This window comes from Dermacentor silvarum, chromosome 9 (genome assembly GCF_013339745.2).
Source record: "Dermacentor silvarum isolate Dsil-2018 chromosome 9, BIME_Dsil_1.4, whole genome shotgun sequence".
NCBI classification, from domain to species: Eukaryota; Metazoa; Arthropoda; class Arachnida; order Ixodida; family Ixodidae; genus Dermacentor; species Dermacentor silvarum.
Genome location: NC_051162.1, coordinates 129,535,869 through 129,555,976, shown reverse-complemented (window position 1 = coordinate 129,555,976; position 20,108 = coordinate 129,535,869). Strand labels below are relative to the sequence as shown.

The 20,108-nt window shown below is 44.9% G+C and overlaps 1 protein-coding gene across 2 annotated transcripts in view; it reads left to right on the top strand.

Annotated features, from left to right (window-relative positions):
• LOC119464293 (venom metalloproteinase antarease-like TtrivMP_A) overlaps nt 1-19,291 on the top strand; it is a 32,383-nt gene extending 13,092 nt beyond the window's left edge. The window contains exons 7-14 of one of the 2 annotated variants that reach the window (XM_037725200.2): nt 928-999; nt 1,084-1,214; nt 1,300-1,349; nt 2,045-2,153; nt 11,916-12,083; nt 15,789-15,930; nt 16,056-16,199; nt 19,012-19,291. In XM_037725200.2, the coding sequence (XP_037581128.1) occupies nt 928-999; nt 1,084-1,214; nt 1,300-1,349; nt 2,045-2,153; nt 11,916-12,083; nt 15,789-15,930; nt 16,056-16,199; nt 19,012-19,212 (1,017 nt within the window). In that variant the 3' untranslated portion in view covers nt 19,213-19,291. The remainder of the gene's footprint in view (nt 1-927; nt 1,000-1,083; nt 1,215-1,299; nt 1,350-2,044; nt 2,154-11,915; nt 12,084-15,788; nt 15,931-16,055; nt 16,200-19,011) is intronic. The other variant, XM_049655756.1, reaches the window with a different exon arrangement.
• The last annotated feature ends 817 nt before the right edge of the window (nt 19,292-20,108 follow it).

Sequence of the window (20,108 nt, the reverse complement as noted above, 5' to 3'; positions counted from 1 at the left end):
GAGTTTCCTCGTAACAGAATTATGTTTTCTCGTACATTCAAATAGCAGCCCGACGCCACCATGTCGGTAGGTTACGGTTAAGTGTACTTTCATTTTTCTGACGGATGTCACTGTGAGAAATTCAATTTTTGTTCACTAACATTTTGCACCACGCGGAGGGCCTGCACGGTCGCGGTGGTTCGGAATGATTTTCTCCTACACTAACACCACTAACACCTTGCGCCACGCGGAGGGCCTGCGCGGTTGGTGTGGTTCGGGATGATTTTCTCCGCCACGGACCCCGACATCCACGCCGACGCCGGATTTTCTGCGACACGGGGGCCTTAGCGCTATCGCGTTAAAATACTGCAGGGGAACAGTATCTTAACTACGTAGAAGTATGGACGAACATGAATACGTGTTTCTTGACGGGAGAAATCCACAGAAGAAAGAGCGATGAGTAACAGGAGAACAAGGTGAGGGCAGGAGCCAACGTTTCGACAAGTGTCGAAACGTTGGCTCCTACCCTAGCCTTGTTCTCGTGTTACTCATCGCCTTGAATCGCCATCTCCCGCATTCCCCTTGTTTTCCACAGAAAAAAAGAGGTTTCACAGGAAAAGTGAGATTCCAAATGAATAACGATTTACGAACAAGGAAACATTCATCGTGAAGCAAGCGTTTCGATAAAGGCAACACTACCCTTGTAGCCCTTCATAACTTTTCGCTTTAAGGGTTAGCTTCTATCGCACGCTGAGTCCCATCAGGGCGGTGCTGTCTGAAGCACGGCAGTTGCAAGAATTATCGTAGCTCAGTGCTTTGCGACAAAGTTACACTTGTCGCCAACGCCATTAAAACGGGCGCCCGGAATACCTATAATTAACTACCTACCAGTCAAGTAAGTAATAATTTTGCCCACCACACTTATTTTTTCGCATTGTTTATATTTAGGCAAACTTAAGGTATAAAGCCACGTCAAATCCAAGGGTGAAGCTTCTACTTTCAGGCCTGGAAAGAAGTCAGGTGAGTCTTCCACGATGTACTCCGCGTGCTGTAGTAGTCAAATTACTCGCGCTGAAACTGTTCTCATTTTTCATGCGTCAGCAGAAGGAAGACTACATTATGTCTCCGGAGGACGGTTACCTGTTTGACGACCTAACAATAATGATGTTTAAACAGCACGCCGTAAAACATAAGAGCGAGTATGGCAATCCAGATTGTGTCTATCTCATGACAGGGTACTTTTCTTTTCTACAGTCTGTCCTGCAGGCCCATGGCATATTCTTAATTGCAGTTAACAAATAAGTGTCTCAATTCACGCAGGCTCAACGTGTTTACCTTCTATCAAGGCAGAATGACTGACGCCGGTTTAGGTAGGTAAGATTTTATCACACTGCATGCCGTGCAACACTAGTAAAAGCGCCTTTTTATGTAGACTGAATGCCAGGGACTTCACTATCTGTTGGCGAAAGCAGGGCGCGCAGGGACGCACAAGCATGCACACACATAAAGTTATTTTTTTTTGGCGTAAATCTGCTTTGTATTTTAAAATCTGCACTTATGACATTATAGCCGCACAGGCTGGATGACTTCCTCATTGTGACAAATAACTACGTTCACATAAAACAGTAATTTTGTCAAGCTATGACAACATACAGAATAATGCTCTTCTCCAAAATGACGCCTGTAATGATATGTTCAATATATTGCCCCTCCCCGTCTGTCCCCCCACGCTATGCACTAATATAAATTATTCATTGAACTATGTAACATCCCTACTTCGTCTTCTTTATCTTAATCACCAGCGTCAGGTTTCTTAGTGTGGACGCAGCAAAATCCTTAAGAAAAAGAAAAAAACTGAAAAAAAAAACGCGGCATCGCGCCATAACATCATGACGTACAGATATCAATAAAGGCCGAGACGGAGAAAATTTTCCCCTCTAGCACAGGATAGATTTACAATGAGCTGTCTGAGTTGTTTGTTAAGGCACGCGCTACCAAAACAATCATTGTATCAGTTTAACAAATTGAGTGGCATGCACATTTGCAACGATTCTGCTCTTTCCAGGAATTGGATATGTTTCTGGTGTCTGCACAAGCCACTTCGTAGCACTCGGAGAAGACGAGCCGGGACAATTCAGTGGAACGCACACTTTTGCCCACGAAATTGCTCATCTGTAAGATCGACCTTTCGCATCGTCACTTGCCTTTTAGCTGTACTTATACTGCGAAAGCAGCGAGAAGCTATGGCATGTGGGTGTTCCATATAAAAACCCGTATGTACTAGAGCACTGCATAGGCTCGGGCTTACCCGAAAGCCCGAGCCCGGCCCGGCCCGTTGGCCGGGCCGGGCCGGGTAGAACAGTTTTTTCACGGGCTCGGGCCGGGCTCGGGCACGGCATGTGCTTTTTGACCCGGGCCCGGGCCGGGCTCGGGTTTTTTGACGCGGGCCCGGGCCAGGCTCGGGCTTTCTGGTGGTGTGCATGTAACGTGCAGCGAGTTATTCTCGGGCGTCTAAACTCTGAAAAACATTATTTTTCGGTCTCGGGCCGGGTTCGGGCCGGTTTTGAGTCGGGCTCGGGCCGGGCTCGGGCCTAAGGTAAAGGGTGGCGGGCCGGGCCGGGCGGGTAACGTAGATTATTTCCGGGCCCGGGTCTCGCCATAAAAGTTTTGATCGGGCTCGGGCGGGCCGCCCAACGTAAAAACGGGCCCGGGCCGTGCCCGGGCTGAAAAAATCGGCCCGTGCAGTTCTCTAGTATGTACCCACATATCGTATGGTATTATTGGATATAAGACTAATGACTCACAGTATATATATATATATATATATATATATATATATATATATGTATGTATATATATAGTTCAAAAAATAGAAGCACGTAGGAAAAACATAACAAGACTTTACTGACGTTTCGGCCGGGGTCCGGCCTTCATCAAGAGTCTTGATGAAGACTCTTGATGAAGGCCGGACCCCGGCCGAAACGTCAGTAAAGTCTTGTTATGTTTTTCCTACGTGCTTCTATTTTTTGAACTACTCCTGTGCCAGCTCCGGTTACTCTTTACTTCACTGATATATATATACATATATATATATATATATTGTGAGTCATTAGTCTTATATCCAATAATACCATACTATATGTGGGTACATATGGGTTTTTATGTGGAATCCCCATATGCCATAGTCATCCGTATTCATTTCCATTAATTTATAATTTCTTTAATTCAATTAAGAAGTACAAGTAATTTCCCCTATGTTGTCCTTGGTGTCATTGTTTGCTGGCTTCTTATAATATGATATATATATATATATATATATATATATATATATATATATATATATCTGCCTCTCCTATAAACCTCTCTGCCTTTCCTATTTTCTATTTCTCTCTCTCTCCATTGCCTGTAGGATATATATATATATATATATAAAGCCTACAGGCAATGGAGAGAGAGAGAAATGGGAGATAGGAAAGGCAGAGAGGTTAACCAGATGCACGTCCGGTTTGGTACCCTGCATTGGGGGAAGGGGTATAAGGATGAAGAGAGAGAGAAAGGAAATAGAGAGAGTACAGTTTCGCGCACATTTGAAACTTCGCATGAAGTCTACAGACGGTCGCCAAGACCTGTCGACTTCAGGTAGTGCAGCAATGCTCTCGTGGCTTTCTGTGCCATCGACGCATACGGCCATGGTCCAAGGATCATTTCCGAAAATGGTCGAGAGTCCAGCCGGTTCAATGCTGTCTGGAGAGCTTCATGCTCGACGTCGAACTAGGGACAGAGACATAAGACATGTTCAATTGTTCCTCTGGTTCCACAAGAGTCGCACATTGGGTGTACCCCCCATTCCAATGCGGAATGAGTAGGCCTTTGTAAATGCCACCCCGAGCCAGAAGCGGCAGAATATTGTCACCTCAGAGCGGGAATTGTTTGATCGCACTTGTAGGTTCAAGGATGGGTCAATTTTGTGAAGATGACACTTCCGGGAGATTAAGAGAACACCAATATTTGTGTGTCATAGCATTAGCCACGATATGAAGTTTTCCAGCAGCGTCGGTTCTGGATAAGGGGATTGGGAGTGGTCGGCCTTCCAGATGAGCAGACCGGGCAGCTTCGTCGGCGAGGTCATTACCAGCAATGCTGGTATGTCCTGGTAGCCACTGAAATATAATTTCATGCCCTTTAGCGATAGCTTGATGGTGGTATTCTCTTATCTCATATGCCAACTGCTCATGAATCCTGTGATAAATGGCAAAATGCAGACTCTGAAGTGCTGCCTTAGAATCACAAAAGATGACCAATTTCTGAGGTGTCTCTTGCAGGAGGTATTGTACAGCAGCACGCAGGGCAGCAAGCTCTGCCGCCGTTGATGTTGTCACGTGTGACAGTTTGAACTTCAGTGCGGTTTTCGTAGCCAGAATGACAAAGGCACCTGAAGAGCTGGTAGATGAGACCGAACCATCGGAATAGATGTGTATTCGGTCCCCGTAGGTCTCATTCATTAATAGCAGCGTCATCTGTTGCAGAGCTATTCTTGGGTGATTGGCCTTCTTCTTTACTCCCGGAATACTTAGGCGCACCTGAGGCTGTTGCGGGTGCCACAAGGGGAATGAAGGCCTTGCTGCTGGGGTGTGTCCTGATGGAAGACAATCTGGATTGGTGACGATAACTTGAGAAAACGTGGAACGAGGTCTCTGCGAATGCAAAACGCCAAGTGATAATCGCGGACGCGGAAAAAATGACGGATATGCGCCCTGAGACAATCCACTGCAACGTATGTTTGGATCGGATGATCTTTGGCGAGGACGATTGTTGCAGGTGTTGACGCGCAGCGAGGAAGTCCTACACAAGTGCGCAATGCATGGCCCTGTAAGCTCTCCAACGAGCGAACATTTGACTTGCACGTATTGGACAACACTGGAAGGCAGTAGCGTAGGTATCCTAGAAATAGAGCTCTGTACAACTGAAGCATGGAGCGTACAGATGTGCCCCATGTTTTCCCGCACATGAATCTCAGTACCTGGGCAATCGACGACAATTTTTTTCTTCAGGTACGTGCAATGAATGCTCCAGGAAAGATTGCGGTCGATTATTACACCTAAAAATCGATGGGTCTTTCCGTAGGCAATAGTGTGTCCATTAATAGAAACTGGGTATGTTGTCATACGTTTTCGTGTGAATGCAACCAACGCACATTTCTCGGTTGATACAGTCAAGCCTTGTGCTTGAAGATATGCTGATGTCAAGGTTGCTGCCCGTTGCAAACGCACGCGCACCTGAAGCCGAGTAACTGCAGAAGTCTAAAAGCAGATGTCATCTGCCTATATCGAGAGGCAGATTGTCTTTGGTAAAACGTCAGCTAGTCTAATGAGTGTCACATTGAACAACGTCGGACGCAATACCTGAGGCACGCCGCAGTACGTGTAATGTTCAGCTCTGGGGCCATTTTCTGCTTGCACAAAAAAAAAAAAAAAAAAAAAAACGACCGGTGAGTTATGTAGCCGGATAAGCAACGAAGCATGCGGCCGCCGATTCCAATAGTCTCCAGGGAGGTGACGATGGAATCATGTTCAACGTTGTCAAACGCGCCTTTCACGTCGAGAAAGAGCGCAACTGATATGCGCTTACGGCTTTTCTCCTGCTGCACAAACGTTGTGAGTTCAATGACGCTATCAATGGCAGAACGACCCCGAGGAAAGCCTGCCATGGAAGCGGGGTAGATATTGTAACGCTCGAGATAGCATTCTAGACGTGCAAGGACCATCCTTTCCATAACCTTGCCGATGCAGCTGGCAAGAGCAATAGGGCGATATGCCGCCAAGTCCAACGGAGATTTTCCCGGCTTTAGTAATGGTACCAGCCGACTTAACTTTCATTGCCGGGGAACAGTACCTCTATGCCATGAGTTGTTAAATCTGTTCAGAAGCGTTCTTCTTGTCTCATGTCCAAGGTGTCCCAGGTCAGAATAGGTGACGCTGTCGGGGCCTGAAGAGGATGATCGTTTAGAGACTGCCAGGGCAGCTTCAAGTTCTTTCATGGTGAAGGACACGTCCATTTCCGGTACCTTAGCCACTGGGAGGTCAATTACATCAACGCTGGTGTTGACAGGCTCGCCAGTGACTCTTGCACAGAATTCCTCCGCCACACCAAGCTGTGTTTGTCCAAGATGGAGGGCCAAAGCTGCAAATGGGTGTCGTTGGTGTGGGGATGAACGAAGACCACGTACTGTCCTCCAGATATGTGAAAGCGGCTTGCGAGGGTCCAGTGACTCACAGAATGTCTTCCATCGCTCACTCTCTAGTTTATCTATGCGACGATGAATTTTCTTCTGAATGCGGCGTGCGTCTTTCAGATCATAAATTGATTTAGTGCGTCTGCATCGTCGTTCTGCACGCCGTCGAATCGCACGAAGTCTTTCAAGTTCAATGTCGAAATCCGCTCGGCTTGATGACCCCGATGATGAACACTTGGAAACTTTAAGCGCTTCTGCGATGGTGTCGTCGATGTCGCCGGCGAAATCTCCCCCGCATGCTTCTTCCATAAGCGACGTAAACATAGTGCAGTCAGTGCTCTTCAAGATACCACGAGAGAAAGACTGAGTGAGTCCACTAATCGTTAAGTAGGTGGGAATGTGATCCCTCCCATGAGTCTCGATGTCGCAAAACCATGTAACATGTGATGTGAAGTTCCGTGGCACCAAAGTCAAGTCCAGGCTGCTGCTATACGTAGGACCCCTTAGATATGTCGGGCTACCATCATTCATGATGCAGAGGTCATAATCAGAGGCAAGCGACGCAACATTCCTTCCCCTGGAGTTATCTTGGTGCCTCCCCAAAGCAAGTGGTGTGCATTGAAGTCCCCAGTGATGACCCAGGGGCCATCAGTTTCCTTTATTATGTATTTCAGTCTTTCAGGGTCAAACCGCCTTGATGGGGTGATGTAACAACCAAGAGTAAAGGCAATTTTGTTCGTTTTGACGTGGAAGCAAACGTATTGGTTGTAGTCATGAGGCTGAACAGCACGCGAAACATAGTTCCAGTCCGTGCGGATGTAAATGAGAACGTTGCTCCGTTCCTCGCATGTGGAAGAAGCAAAAGCTTCGTAACCACATAGTCTGTAGGGCTTTGATACGTTCAGTTCACAAATAACAAGTATAGGGAACCAATTCCTCAAGACAAATTGGCGCAAATCCAAGATGCGGGACTTCAAACCTCTGGCATTTCATTGAAAAATCGTCGCACTTCTAACTTCAGTGCGAAAAGAAAGTACTGGGTGAGCCATGGTGCTTATAGGAGACTTGCAAGTACTGAACTCAGTGCATCCAGTATTTGCAATGCGCTTTCAGCTGTTGGTGTCTGCAGCTTGTTCAGTAGCATGCGAATCGTATTCATTAGTGATCGCACCATTATAATCACTTGCCGATCCTCTTCAATTAACCGGCAGGAGATGCCCGGGATGGTTGACTTGCATCGGCGTGCAGCGATTCTGCTGGTGGTTGCAGTTTTGGCAACGCAGGCCAGGCTTCGGTGTCCGTGTTCTTCCCAGCGCTCTTGTCCTTTTTAGGCCTTTCTGATGTCAATGGCCTCGGTGGCAGTGGAGGAGGTAAAGGCAATGAAGCCACGGAGCGCATAGGGGCTATTATAGCTGTGTTTGAAATTGAAATTCAGAAAATAATGAAGTTGACGAAAAGATAACTTGTTGTGGGTGGGAGACGAACCCACTATCTTCCCATGTGTTGTACTACCAATTGTTCTACAGCGACGGCCATCAATCCGTCCACTATCTTGGACATTTATGTCTGCTAGATCTAGCCCAGCGAGTGTTAGCCAGCCCCACTCGGGGTCATGGCGGGTGGATGTGCAACATCCTTTTTTTGCCCGGTGGCGTCGCGTAGCAAGTTAGCTTAGGAGAACAGACACGTGGCTAATAAACCCTCGTAGGCGACCAGTGACATAAAGGCTGCCAGATTCGAGACCCTCGCTACGAAAGAACAACAAGGGAATCAAAGGGACTCAATTTTTGTTAATCACGACCATATTGTCACGTAGTAGTGACGGTAAAGAAAGCAGTCGTAAAACTGTGTATGACAAAACTGGTTGTTTATTGGGCGAACCTGTGCCCACAAAAGCAAGCTACACTCAAAGCACAACGATAGCGGCGAACACAGTCGGCGATCGTCGAAAATCTGATCAGCGGCGAAACGCGTCGGCTTTTATACCTGAGTCATCGAAGGTTCCAGATTAATCCCTGATGCCCGCGGGTCTTCCAGAAAGTTCTAGACAATTCGCGTCGGTCATACAATCAGATAACATAAGCGTCGGTGAAAACAGGCAACGGAAAGAAGCATCGATAACGTTCTAGAAACTTCCGATACAGGCGTGTCCTGCGCCGAGCGATAACGTTTAACATTTGTTAGCCAGTGGAAAGCGGCCGCCGGTGAAAGATAAACATGTATACGTGTCAATACCCTCCCTTTAAAAAGCATCGTCCCGATGCTACAAACACGAAAGCGAAAACAAAACCATGCGTACAGAAAGGGACAAAAATAACAAAGCAACAAAGGACCTAAGTTCGTCAGCGGGCGTAGAAAGGCTTAAGACGCACCACGTGGATGACTTCAGGTCGTGCGCGGCGCCGCTGTGATTGCGAAATACCGTCTGGCACGACCTCATAGTCCAGTGCGCCAATACGTTGGATGATCTTATATGGTCCGAAATAGCGACGTAAGAGTTTCTCGCTAAGTCCTCGTCGGTGTATCGGAGTCCAGACCCAAACACGGTCTCCGGGCTGGTACTCGACGTAGCGTCGTCGAAGATTGTAGTGTCGGTTGTCGCTTCTCTGCTGGTTCTTGATGCGCAGGCGGGCGAGCTGTCAGACTTTCTTCGGCACGCTGCAAATAGGTGGCAACGTCGAGGTTGTTGCAGCAGGATGGGGGACGCTCGGGCTGCCATTGGGGTCGTTGACTTGACCTTGATTGCTGTGGTCTTCTCGGGAAGAAGTCCGTACTCCGGGGGTTGGTTTTGTAGCCTGAGGCTAGCTCGATGCTCCGGGACAACGTTGGTACTCTCTTCGGGGTTCGGGCTTGGATCACGGCTTTTCGGGGGCGTCCGCTGCATGGACACAAAAGCACCTCCACCAGATGTCACGTAGTAGTGACGGTAAAGAAAGCAGTCGTAAAACTCTGTATGACAAAACTGGTTGGTTCTTGAGGGAACCTGTGCCCACAAAAGCAAGCTACACTCAAAGCACAACGATAGCGGCGAACACAGTCGGCGATCGTCGAAATCTGATCAGCGGCGAAACGCGTCGGCTTTTATACCTGAGTCATCGAAGGTTCCAGATTATTCCCTGATGCCCGCGGGTCTTCCAGAAAGTTCTAGACAATTCGCGTCGGTCATACAATCAGATAACATAAGCGTCGGTGAAAACAGGCAACGGAAAGAAGCATCGATAAGTTCTAGAAATTTCCGATACAGGCGCGTCCTGCGCCGAGCGATAACGTTTAACATTTGTTAGCCAGTGGAAAGCGGCCACCGGTGAAAGATAAACATATATACGTGTCAATATAAAGCCAGCAGGCCATGAAGCCAAAGAAAGCATGGGGGTAATTAGCTGCGGTTCGAACTGAAATGCAGAAAGCAATGAAAGAAAATGAAAGTTGACGAAACGATAACTTGTTGCCAGTGAGAGAGGAAAGGTCTCCATAAATATTATACACTCTAACTGGGGCGGGAGCAGCTTCATTATGAAATCACTGCGAACATTTTCACGCCACACAGAGTGCAAGTTGTCTTACGAAGCCGGACGCTCAGAAAAACAAACGAAGAATAAATTTCCTGCATGAACTCCCGTAAATAAAGCCGACAAAGAAAATTGGAAGCCAACACTGAGTTTGGCTGGGTATGAGCATTGTTATTCTTCAAGAAAGCCACCGAAATACTGGATGAAAGCAACCGTAAAAAAATCGTTACATTAATTGCCCAGCTTTTGATTTTGAAGACAACCCAAAAAATGTCACAGTTTCGCCCTAAGGGCGAAGCAATGAATGCGATAGCAACACAGCAATGTCATACGAAGTAAGGTGAGCGGCTTTGGTAGCAATATAAATTGTAGTAAACATGAGCTGATTAAGTAAGCAGGTGTGCAATGGCGTAAGTAGACCGACATGGAGAGAGACTCGATGTCCACGAGAAGGCGTGTGTGAAACGGTGGTGTTGATGAGAAGCGCTTCCCGTGGGCAGCGCGTGCGAAGGGACACACCTGTAGCGCTGCACTGCCGATCCGGGCAGAATTGCATGTGTAGCGTGCGTTGGAAAATGTGGCCCGACTATTACAAACTGTGGTGTGAGCGCGCACAAACAAACATGAATAGATCACACTGAATGACTGCAGACAACGACTGTCAAAACGCTGGCAGCAAGCGCATATACGCCGCAGCTGGCGAAGGTACGTGCTGTCTATCGCTTCAACGGAAACTCAGCGGCGAATGCACAGCGCTTAAAGGTCAGAGCCGTGTGGAGATAAGAGACGGTGCGGGCGAGTGACAAGCGCGACCCCCCGCTCCCTCCGGCGCTCGCTTCCCGCTTCCTTGCTTGCGCGTGGGAGATTGAATGCGTTCGCTCTCCGTGATAGCGTGCGTCCCCGCACGCTTCCGCTCGGGCATACGGTGCGCGGCGAAGATTTTATCTATACGGAACCTCACGGCGACGGCGACGCCGACGCCGACGGCAGAAATCTGGTTGAAGTGTCCATATAATTACTATCGCAATAAAATATGTTAAGGTTCGTTACAGTTTACAAGAAACTAAGTAGTGCACAGTGATCGAACAAGGAATATCACTGTAGCCATGGAACGTTTCGACAAATGGACGGGTCTTAGCCGGTGACACAACTCTTTTTCTTGAAAGCGTTTATATACAGTTGTTTTCCTCCTATCCCAGTGAAAGACAATAAAAAGCGGCACTCTAAATAAAGCGAGGCGAAATCTCTTAATAGGCCACTTGATTCTGTAAAATGGTGAACCGCCGCGCTGCGAAGCAATCAATGAATGAATAAATAAACTTTTATTTCCCAAACAATAATATGGAAAAGGACGCGATGAAATGGGCTCTAGAAACACATTAAGCGGAGGCTGTCAGCTGTTTAATGAGAACGACGGAAAAAGCGTATAAAGCGAGAGCAAGCAAGATGCACGCAGTCACAGGGTGTTTCAGTTTGTATACGCGTGACATTTTTTTTTTCCAAAGTTAAAATTCCTTGTCACCTAGTGCCACGAGCGTTGCGTTAACACACGTGCCGATTGATCGTGATGCGATGTGAAATGATTCGATGATTTCTCGGTGCATTTTTTCCTTCTTCCTCTGCGGCGCAACGGTGATTGTGTTTTTAAGTTCTGGCTCGCAAATACATTGTTTCGCAGCGAAATGTTTCACCCTGCGACATTCCTTGTTCGAGTACTGTATCTGCTCTCGCTTCGACGTCCAAAGCCTCTTTCTCTCCGGACAACTTTAAACAGATTGAACTCGAGAGCGTTCTCCTGAGTCAGATACTAGGACTATGATCACACCGGTCTCTGGCACAAAAAGCGATCCGTGCGCTAGTGTAGTACCTAAAGCGCACCGGCCTGAGTGATGACTTAAAGTGCTCCTGTGCGTCCTCTCACATGCGCTCAGTGTTCACTCTCTTCCCCTTTTCCTCTTTCATTTCCCCCTTCCCCTTACCCACTTTGTAGGGTAGCAAACTGGACGCTCGTCTTTCCTCTCATTGCTGTCTCTCTACTGTTCATAACTTCGTTCTCATCTTCCTGTGATGCTCTGTCTTGCTTGGTTTGCATTGAAAGAAATGCTTTTAAATGTTTTGAGACCTACGCGTCGCCGTGAAAATATTTTAAAAACATAGGACTATTCCGAATCTCGCACCTGTCGTCGTGTGCATAGGCTGGGAGCAAAACACGACGGAGATGGCCCAGACCCGGACATCCCAGGGCACCCTGGTGCAGTAGGTTGTCCTTGGAGTGACGGATACATGATGAGCTACGTCAACAAAGGGCCTGAATTCCACCGTTTCTCGCCATGCAGCTTGAGCCAAATTCGGCACGTAGTCAGGTAAGACCGAAAACACCTGCAGCAGCCCAGCCCTTAAGTGTTCTTCTCTCGGAAGCTTTTATCTAGATGCATGTCAGCTGAAAAATTGTTACTTTCGTCATCGAGAAAACAAGTTTTTATAAGTTTTCTTGGCATTTAGATGACAACCTTTGCCGAATGCTAGAACTGGTTTCTTTTTATTTATGGTATCAAATTTATTTTCTAAAGTTCAATAAATCGATCATTAAGAAAGAAATAAGCAATAAGCTCGCAACTCTTACTCTACCATAAGAAGAGCTACCACAATTCTGAAAACTCTCTCAATCAAGAACTTTGACCTCGAAGAAATAGATATACACCAACCCACATTGTACAGTAATGTATAGACTAGAAGGACACCATTCAACTGGAATCAGTATTCGTAAGGACCACTTTAATTTATCCAATTAAACAATCACCAAACAAGGAGGTTTATCAGAAATTATTCCAACGTTTCGGAGTCATTCCGACTCCTTCATCATGGGTGTATTCGGGACGCTGCAGCAGATCTTTATATATTCGGCTGGCTGCCCTGGCCGTGGGTTCCCTCGAGAGGCGAACCTGCGATGGATCTACTTGTAGGTTGAGGGCAATGCTCCCAACGAGCAGTTCATTGCCCTTACAAAAAGTTTTGCAGAAAGTCTATATAAAGTGTGTAGACATTTGTCTATGAAGTCACCAGACTTTTGTAGACATTTCTTTAGACTAGTCTATGACAGTCTATGGACTTATGGCCATACACTAATTGTAGACTAGTCTACAAAATATCTGAGTCTATAGACTGACTAGACTGTCTATAGATCAATGAAATCTCACTTTTGTAAACAAATGTCTGTAGAATGTCTATAGACAAAAGTCTATAGGTTTATATAGTTCTGCTTTTGTAGAAATAAGTCTATAAAATGTCTCCCAACGAGCAGTTCAATGGCGCGGTAGCGGCTTGGATGCGCCATGGCCCAGAGTAGAGCCGCTTGAAGGGCCTATCAAAGCGGCTAAGGTTTCAAATTTCAATGTTTGCTCAGTTTCAAACGCAATGTAATGCTTCTCTGCAATTGATATCCGCAATTGATAGCCATGGGTGTCGATCTTCATGACTGGTGCTGAAAGGCAAACTGGTGGACACACGTGTATTTTGCTTTGCCATGCTTTCTGAGTTCCCAAGCATTGGCTTCATGCGCAGACTGACCTATAACTATACTTACTAAATAACGGCAGTCTACCGATGTATCTAAAATTTACCTTATTATACCTGCATTTAAGAAGGTGTCGTCGGCCCCGGGTTCTGCATTTCGTGGCCTCACCATCATGCTCGAAACTGCCGAAATTATTTAAGCAAGGACTTTTAAAATTACCATTACGTATACGCTTAACATTCCAAACATCAGTAAAACATCATAGGAAAATTATGTATATTTTTAGGGTAGTTAAGAATCTGCACAAATAATTAACTTCTTGATCGGAAAATAAAATAGATGTCGCACTCAGGCACTCATTCGCGACTTTCCCTATGGTCCATAATTCTTCTATTATTTCCATCTTGGTTTGTCTCAAACAGGATCCATTATTTTTGGTCTCGTCAAATTCAGGGGTGCGGCCACGTCACTTGTATACAGTGGTCCTGGAAAGTGGCCCCTAGGATTAATTTTAACGCACAATCTATGTTCTCGCGCCATTTATGCCGCGCCCAGTCTGACCAATATACGTGCATTTTAAAGCTCTTTTACAAATTTCGTTCTATATATTTTTTTCGAATTTCGCCTTTCCGAAGGCGCCATGGCAGGGTTTCGACATCATTATTTCACATTTGACTGCTCATGCTTATTGTTCTTAACATGCTGTTACTGTCCCATTGAAAACAGAACCGCATTTTTAGTTGAACTAGCTGGTATAACTTTGTGAAATTTTCACAAGATCCTGGGCATTGTAGTTTTTCCTTTTATTGATGTATATGTATCTATCGTCAGTGCCTTGTTCAAAGCATTGCATGTATATCCCGGTGTTTTAACTTTGATTTTGCTACGTCCTAGTTCAATTTCTTTAATTTTATTTTGGTTTTGCCTTTGATCGTAAAAACATAGCATCGAACATTAAACAGCTGTGCAAGCCTTCCTTTGCAAAAACACTTAGATTGCTTTGTTCGTCCCCGTTTTCTCTTTCGTCATGTTTCAACTATCTAGCGGCCAGCCACGCAACTACGATACAATCTCATTGCTGTCGAAAAAAATACCAATCACTTAAGGTCACACTAGCATATTTGTGGCGACTGCAGTATATATAAGTGGCCTCTGGAAGAAACAAATAAGCGGTATCGCGTCTTTGTGTGCATGCTTATATGCGCCTTTACTTGTGCAGTCGTATTTCTTTTCGCCGTTCACATATCTATTAGAGCAGTGTACCAAACAGCCCAGAGTAAAGTCCTGATTGAGCACGTTTCATTAGAGCTACGAGATAAAATTTATGTTTTAACATTGCCCGACGAGCGTAGGTCAGCATAATAAGCGGATCTCAATCTCCAATATTTTCCCAGGACTCGATCACATTCATTTGCACTCATACTCGTCGGCGCTCACTTATGTTCACAGTCACTTGCATTCACACTTACTGGCTGCCACTCTCACTCATACTGGTATCTACTCGCATACATACTCACGTCCTCTAACACTCACGTTCGTCCTAATAAAAGCCACCGTCACCGAATTTCGCTCGTGCCCCCCTCCTGACACCCTTGCATGTAGAGTGAGCATGAGTCGTTGTACTCGTGAATACCGATCTACGCGGAGGAGTCTCTTTAGTTGATGGCTGTTAACAGTTCTTCACTTTCCAGGAGTTCTTCAGATAGCGGGAGAGCATGCTAGCATTACTATCCTAGGCTTACCATCACGCGCGTAGCTGGGATTTTTTTTTTTTTTTTTTTTTTTGGGGGGGGGGGGGGGGGGGGCTAAGGTTGCATACGCCCACTCGGGGGTTTCCAAGAACCACTCAGGTCTCCTTTATGATTTTGGCGCTGATTATTATGGTTATGTAATGCCAGGTATGGTTCTAAACGGAGATACAATCAAAATTCATTGTAAGCTCCCCGGCATCGGACGCGCATGCCCATACAGTAGCCGCACATTCAAAGGATATGCGCCTTTGTTCGTAAGCGACGTACCAAGCATAGAAGGGAGCAGCGTGTAACATTGTCTTCAAGAAAGCTGTCACCGGTTTGTTTTGTTAATAATTTGTTCTGTAGACGGACTCTATTGTATAATGCCCTCGGGCCTTCAGACCGAGTATGTAAATAAATAAATAAATAAATAAATAAATAAATAAATAAATAAATAAATAAATAAATAAATAAATAAATAAATAAATAAATAAATAAATAAATAAATAAATAAATAAATAAATAAATAAATAAATTTGCTTCTGCCTGCTTTCGATTCGTTATTCTATCCGGTTTCAAAAATTGAGTTTCGCACACTCCTTCATTTTTTGCCGCAGCATAATGGACAGCTCCTAATAAACCATGCATTCTTTGGTAGCTGTTGCACTGTCCTAACTGCACCGTTACAAGTAACAAGACGACGACGAAAAACATTTATTAAGAAAAAAAAAACAAGCAGGCGTCTTCCTGCAGTACCCCGCACAAGAAAAATAATCATCTTTATCCATTTTCGTCACTGCTTTGCCATTTCTGGATTTCAGCCGTGCGGGATCAGCGTGCTGGAAAGTGTCATCACAGGGGAGCGTGGTGAAGCATGTATACCCAGGAATGGCGGTGACCTTTAAGCAATTTTGCAGCGCTTTGCCCACCGACAAGGAAAACTCCACGTATGAATACGCCACCGTAAGAATAAAATATCTGCCATATCAATATCTCGTACTTCTATCGGCAATATAAACGACCTCGCGCCCTCTGACATTTTAAACAATTAACTTATGATTTTTTTTATCTTTATGCTTCTCGTGCAGGTCAATCAAAGCTCCTGTAAAGTGAGGTGCCATTTTTCCACAATTTACACATATGTATGGCAGAATGGCGTACGGAAAAATTACAAGCTATTTTTTACCAAAACGCAAGACGCACTGGACTACATGCCATGCGGAGATCATCACGTAAGCTGGGAAGAAACTTTAATAGAAACTTTATGGAGTGGAAAATATATTAAGGAGGGGTGGTCGGAGCCTCTCAGTCCAGGGCCCTACTGGCCTCTGCCGCCTGCCTGACCTGGCTAATTAAGGACTTTTGTCCTGCCAGGTCGGAGCGGGAAGAATTTTGTTCTTGCCGCGTGTTCAGCAAGAGTGCGAGAATCATCTAGCTATCGGAAAGTGAGCACAATTAATCAATCAATCAATCGATCAAAAATTTATTCCAAATGGGAACCTACGTTTAAGAAGAGAGCATTTCAAAACGCGTCACGCAGCAGATGACAGCGCTGCAGCAAATAAAACACGTGAAAAACAAAGCAGAAGGCGGTTTGCTCTCCATGTATACATTGTCTTGAAATCAAAAACGTTTTCTGTGCAGATATAACTTTTTTGCTTGTCCGCATAACGTAACCGCAAGTTTGATGGTCTGTAGGTGATGCGGTGGAAGTCGGTCATCACGGACGTTGAGATGATCACGACGCTATTAGGACGTGCACGCCTGGACGATAACGAAGTTGTCTGCGTTGCAGGGCATCTCAGACATATTTTAATGCGACAGTGTTAAGGGCCCCGTGTCACAGAAAATCCGGCGTCGGCAACCAGCGTGCGATGCGGGTGGGGGAGAAATTCCCCAACCACCCCGACCGCGCAGGCCCTCCACGTAGTGCAAGCTTTTGGTGAACAAAAATTGAATTTCTCACACTGAAATTCGTCAGGAAAATGGTAGAATACGACTTTAACATTCAGCGTCGGATTTTAATTTGAATGTACGAGAAAACCTAATTCTGCTACGAGGAAACGCAAACACAAACCCGTTTTCCAGCATTTCTACCAGACATATACAGCCGCACGTTGCGATGCGAGCGGGTCCCGATAACGCTATCGCGTTCTGCTCTTAAAGGCGAAACTTCTTTCTGGGGTTTTACGTGCCAAAACCAGTTCTGATTATGAGGCACGCCGTAGTGGAGGGCTCCGGATTAATTTTGACCACCTGGGGTTCTTTAACGTGCACTACAACGCAAGCACACGGGCGTTTTTGCATTTCACCTCCATCGAAATGCGGCCGCCGGGGCCGGGATTCGAAACCACGATCTCGCGCTCAGCAGCGCAACGCCTTAGCTGATTGAGCCACCGCGGCGGGTCTTAAAGGCGAAGCTTAAGCGTCCTCCAATTTTTATTTCATGGGTAGTAAAGCGATAATATTTTGCCATAACTGAATCACTTTAAAGTATGAGTGCAGTCGCATTTAACACTTAGACAAAAGTGCAAATGGAGCAAACGCAGCAGACTGTGGCCTCGATTGGCACGGAAACTTTGATCAAAGCCTATCACAATGCGCAAAATAATGAGCCATGAAGCCCAATTAAATATTAAAATACTTGAAAGCGCGCTTGAATGTGTTTTCACTAGCGCTATACACTAAATCACTGATAACGCTTATTTCAGTCTTGGTCGAATGCTTTCAGGGTACGAGTTGACGGATAGTGAGTAAAGCACAGCGTAGAGAATAAAATAATAAAAAAGGCGGGTATAAAGTAAGCGTTATCTTTAAGTCTTCCTTTTCATCTTTGATTAGAGTTTTGAAGAATACAAAAAAAGAAAATTGACAGCCATTTCAGCATGCGCCAAAGAGGGTGAAGGGGAAGGCCTGCTAGCTCAAGAGACATTCAATAAATAACTTGACATTCTCCTTAGAATCCGTTGTTATTTCTTATTACCTGTTTTGTCCTACCAAACAAAGGTCGTGGGTTCGAATGCGTTAACTCTATGTTATATAACTCTATATACATAAATTATATATATATATATATATATATATATATATATATATATATATAACTCTATATATATAAACTGGGTCTTAATTGAGTCTCTAATAACGTATACGAACAAGCTAAGAATCTTTGTAGATATAACTGAATACTGTCCAGTAGCTGCAAAGAATAAAAGCTTGAAAATGTAACTATCAACAGTTTTCACTGATTATTTGAACACAATTCTAACAAATCATATAATTATTTGAAAGCGACATGTTAAAACTACAAAATCAAGGGAAGTGTACTGTCTCAAAAATCACGGAGTGAACAGAAAATGCAAGGGAACACTCGTGAACTCATAAATAAATGTTGTAATGGGCCCAGTGATTACACAAAAAGGTCTCATTGAGATGGTTCAGTACGACGCTGCAGATCAACTTAAAAATTGCTAGTCTCACAGTCATAAGGTGCAGTTTGTGAACGAGGCACACGGAAATGTTCAAACCGAACCAGAAAAAGTGTGGGACCATTTTTTTTTTTGTTCGTACAGCTGTTCAATATGAATTTTTCGCTACGCTAGGGTTTTTCACATATTTTGCGGCTTTTTCATAGTCGCATCCACGCTTTTCACCATTAAATAAATAACTGCTGCAATGTCTAGCATTAAGTGCATGCACATAATAAAACAACTTTTTCCAGCATTGATAAGTCAAACTTGCTTTTATTGTATATACTTACCTGGGTATTTCATTATTTAGGTCTTTCGGGGGAAATTAAATGAACACAAAATGAAGTGATATGTAATAGAGTTCAATACGGCTAAAATCATGTTCTTGTTTTTGCGGCCCAAAGTTCACCCCTCGTGTCATGTCTAAGATCTTATGATGCCCTCGTAGATATTCAGCAAGATTTTTTAGGGGGGGGGGGGGGGGGGAGGGGTATGCACCGAGTCTTTAGGAAATAGCGAAGTACTTAAGTTATAGATGAAGGCTTTAATGTCTTTATTTCTCTACTATTTGCAGGTTTGCATTCAAGGGGTCTGTTTGGAAAAGAATTCCCCCATAGCGGTCACAGAGGACGAGCTCACAACTGATCAGCCGGCTTCAGTTACCGAAGTCAGTGCAGGCCGTGACACAGAGACGACAGAAACGACACCTACGATAAAAACAACAACAAGGAAATTTCCATGGCGGCACACAAGGAGAAGATACCTCGGGCATTAATAGCACTGCTCTAGCATTCAGTTAAAAAATTGAAGGCACCGCAATTAAAACTACTGTGAACTAAAAAGAAGCTTTAAGCATTTCATTTTATTTTTCATATTGGTCTCACCCTCACCTTGCTTCTGCATATATTTCGTGTCTATAATAAGTCCTGTCTTATCCTTTTTAAAATATTGGCAGCCAAGATTTCAGTGGTGCGCTAGGTGATTCGAAGCATTCTTGTTTGGTAGTAGAAGGGCAATCATGAACAACGGTGGCTACATTTTGAAGCGAAACTTACACCACAGGCTGCGAAGATGAAATGTTCATATGGCATTACGATGTTAGAGATGATGATTATTCATAATTTTACATCGTTATAGTATGTACAATTATGCTTATTGTGACGCGGATCATAATCATAATCATCTTTAGCAGCCTATATTTATGTCCACTACAGGACAAAGACCTCTGCCTGCGATCTCGAATTACCCCTGTCTTGCGCTAGGTGATTCCCACTTGCGCCTGCAAATTTCCTAACTTCATCATCCCACCTAGTTTTCTGCCGTCCTCAACTGCTTTTACCTTCTCTTGGTATCCATTTTGTAAATCTGATGGTCCACCGGTTATCCATTCTACGCATTACATGGCCTGAACAAAGCTTCATTTTCCCTCTTAATGTCAACTATAGAATATCGGCCATCCCCGTTTGCTCTCTGATCCACACCGCTCTCTTCCTGTCTCTTTACGTTTGGCCTAACATTTTTCATTCCATCGCTCCTTGTGCGGTCCTTAACCTTTTCTCGAGCTTCTTTGTTAACCTCCAAGCTTCGGCCCCATATGTTAGCACCGGTAGAATGCAATGATTGTACACTTTTCTTTTCAACGACAGTGGTAAGCTCCCAGTCAGGATTTGA